Genomic DNA, 727 nt, shown 5'->3' with positions numbered 1-727 from the left:
ACCCGCTTCTGCCGTTACCGGGACTACAGGGCCCCCCCCTGGAGCCCCGCGCCCTACGACTTCACTCTGCAGTTCTGGCACGTGCTGGCGGCCCGTCTGGCCTTCATCATCGTCTTCGAGGTCGGTCCGCGGTGCTTTGTGGTTGTACTCAGTGTGTGTTTATCGGCCTGCTTAATAACGGTGGTTAAAGTTCCCTAGTTTGAGATTTAAGATGTGTCCTGCTGCCGGGTAACGGCCCAGCAGCCCACCGGGTGACTGCGCACTTTGTGGATTCAATTTAGTCTTTTTACTCTTCATTTTAACCACAAAGCTTTTGTATGAGACGGTAGAAACAACACCCTAAACAAATCCCATAACAGAGCATAAACCAATTTCCCTTTCAGGAGAGAATAGTGTCTAACTCGCGGGGCCTGATTATCTTTAATCCGTCTTGTTGCGTAAGCACACGGCGGCAGAGCTGAGCGGTAGCTGTCAGCGCTAGTGTCTCCGTAGCGCTCCCTGTGTGTGCGGACCCGCTCTGAGCCCCATGCGTCTCCGTCCTCAGCACTTGGTGTACGGCATCAAGTCGTTCATCGCGTACCTGATCCCGGACATGCCCAAGGGCCTGTGTGAGCGCATGCGGAGGGAGAAGTACCTGATGCAGGAGCTGATGTACGAGGCGGAGCTCACGCACCTGCAGAAGGAGAAGAAGAAGAACGGCAAGCACTACCACCACGAGTGGCCTTAG

At 55.0% G+C, this 727-nt stretch overlaps 1 protein-coding gene across 1 annotated transcript in view; it reads left to right on the top strand.

Annotated features, from left to right (window-relative positions):
* Nucleotides 1-727, top strand: part of ano3 (anoctamin 3) — a gene marked incomplete at both ends in the record, with an annotated part of 29,949 nt that extends 29,222 nt beyond the window's left edge. The window contains 2 exons of the mRNA XM_084477803.1: nt 3-120; nt 545-727. Coding sequence (XP_084333929.1) covers nt 3-120; nt 545-727 — 301 coding nt within the window. The remainder of the gene's footprint in view (nt 1-2; nt 121-544) is intronic.

The sequence above is a fragment of the Micromesistius poutassou genome, assembly GCF_964030765.1.
Source record: "Micromesistius poutassou genome assembly, chromosome: 13".
Classification (NCBI taxonomy): Eukaryota; Metazoa; Chordata; class Actinopteri; order Gadiformes; family Gadidae; genus Micromesistius; species Micromesistius poutassou.
Note: the sequence above shows the minus strand (reverse complement) of the source record. Positions and strands in the feature narration are given on the sequence as shown.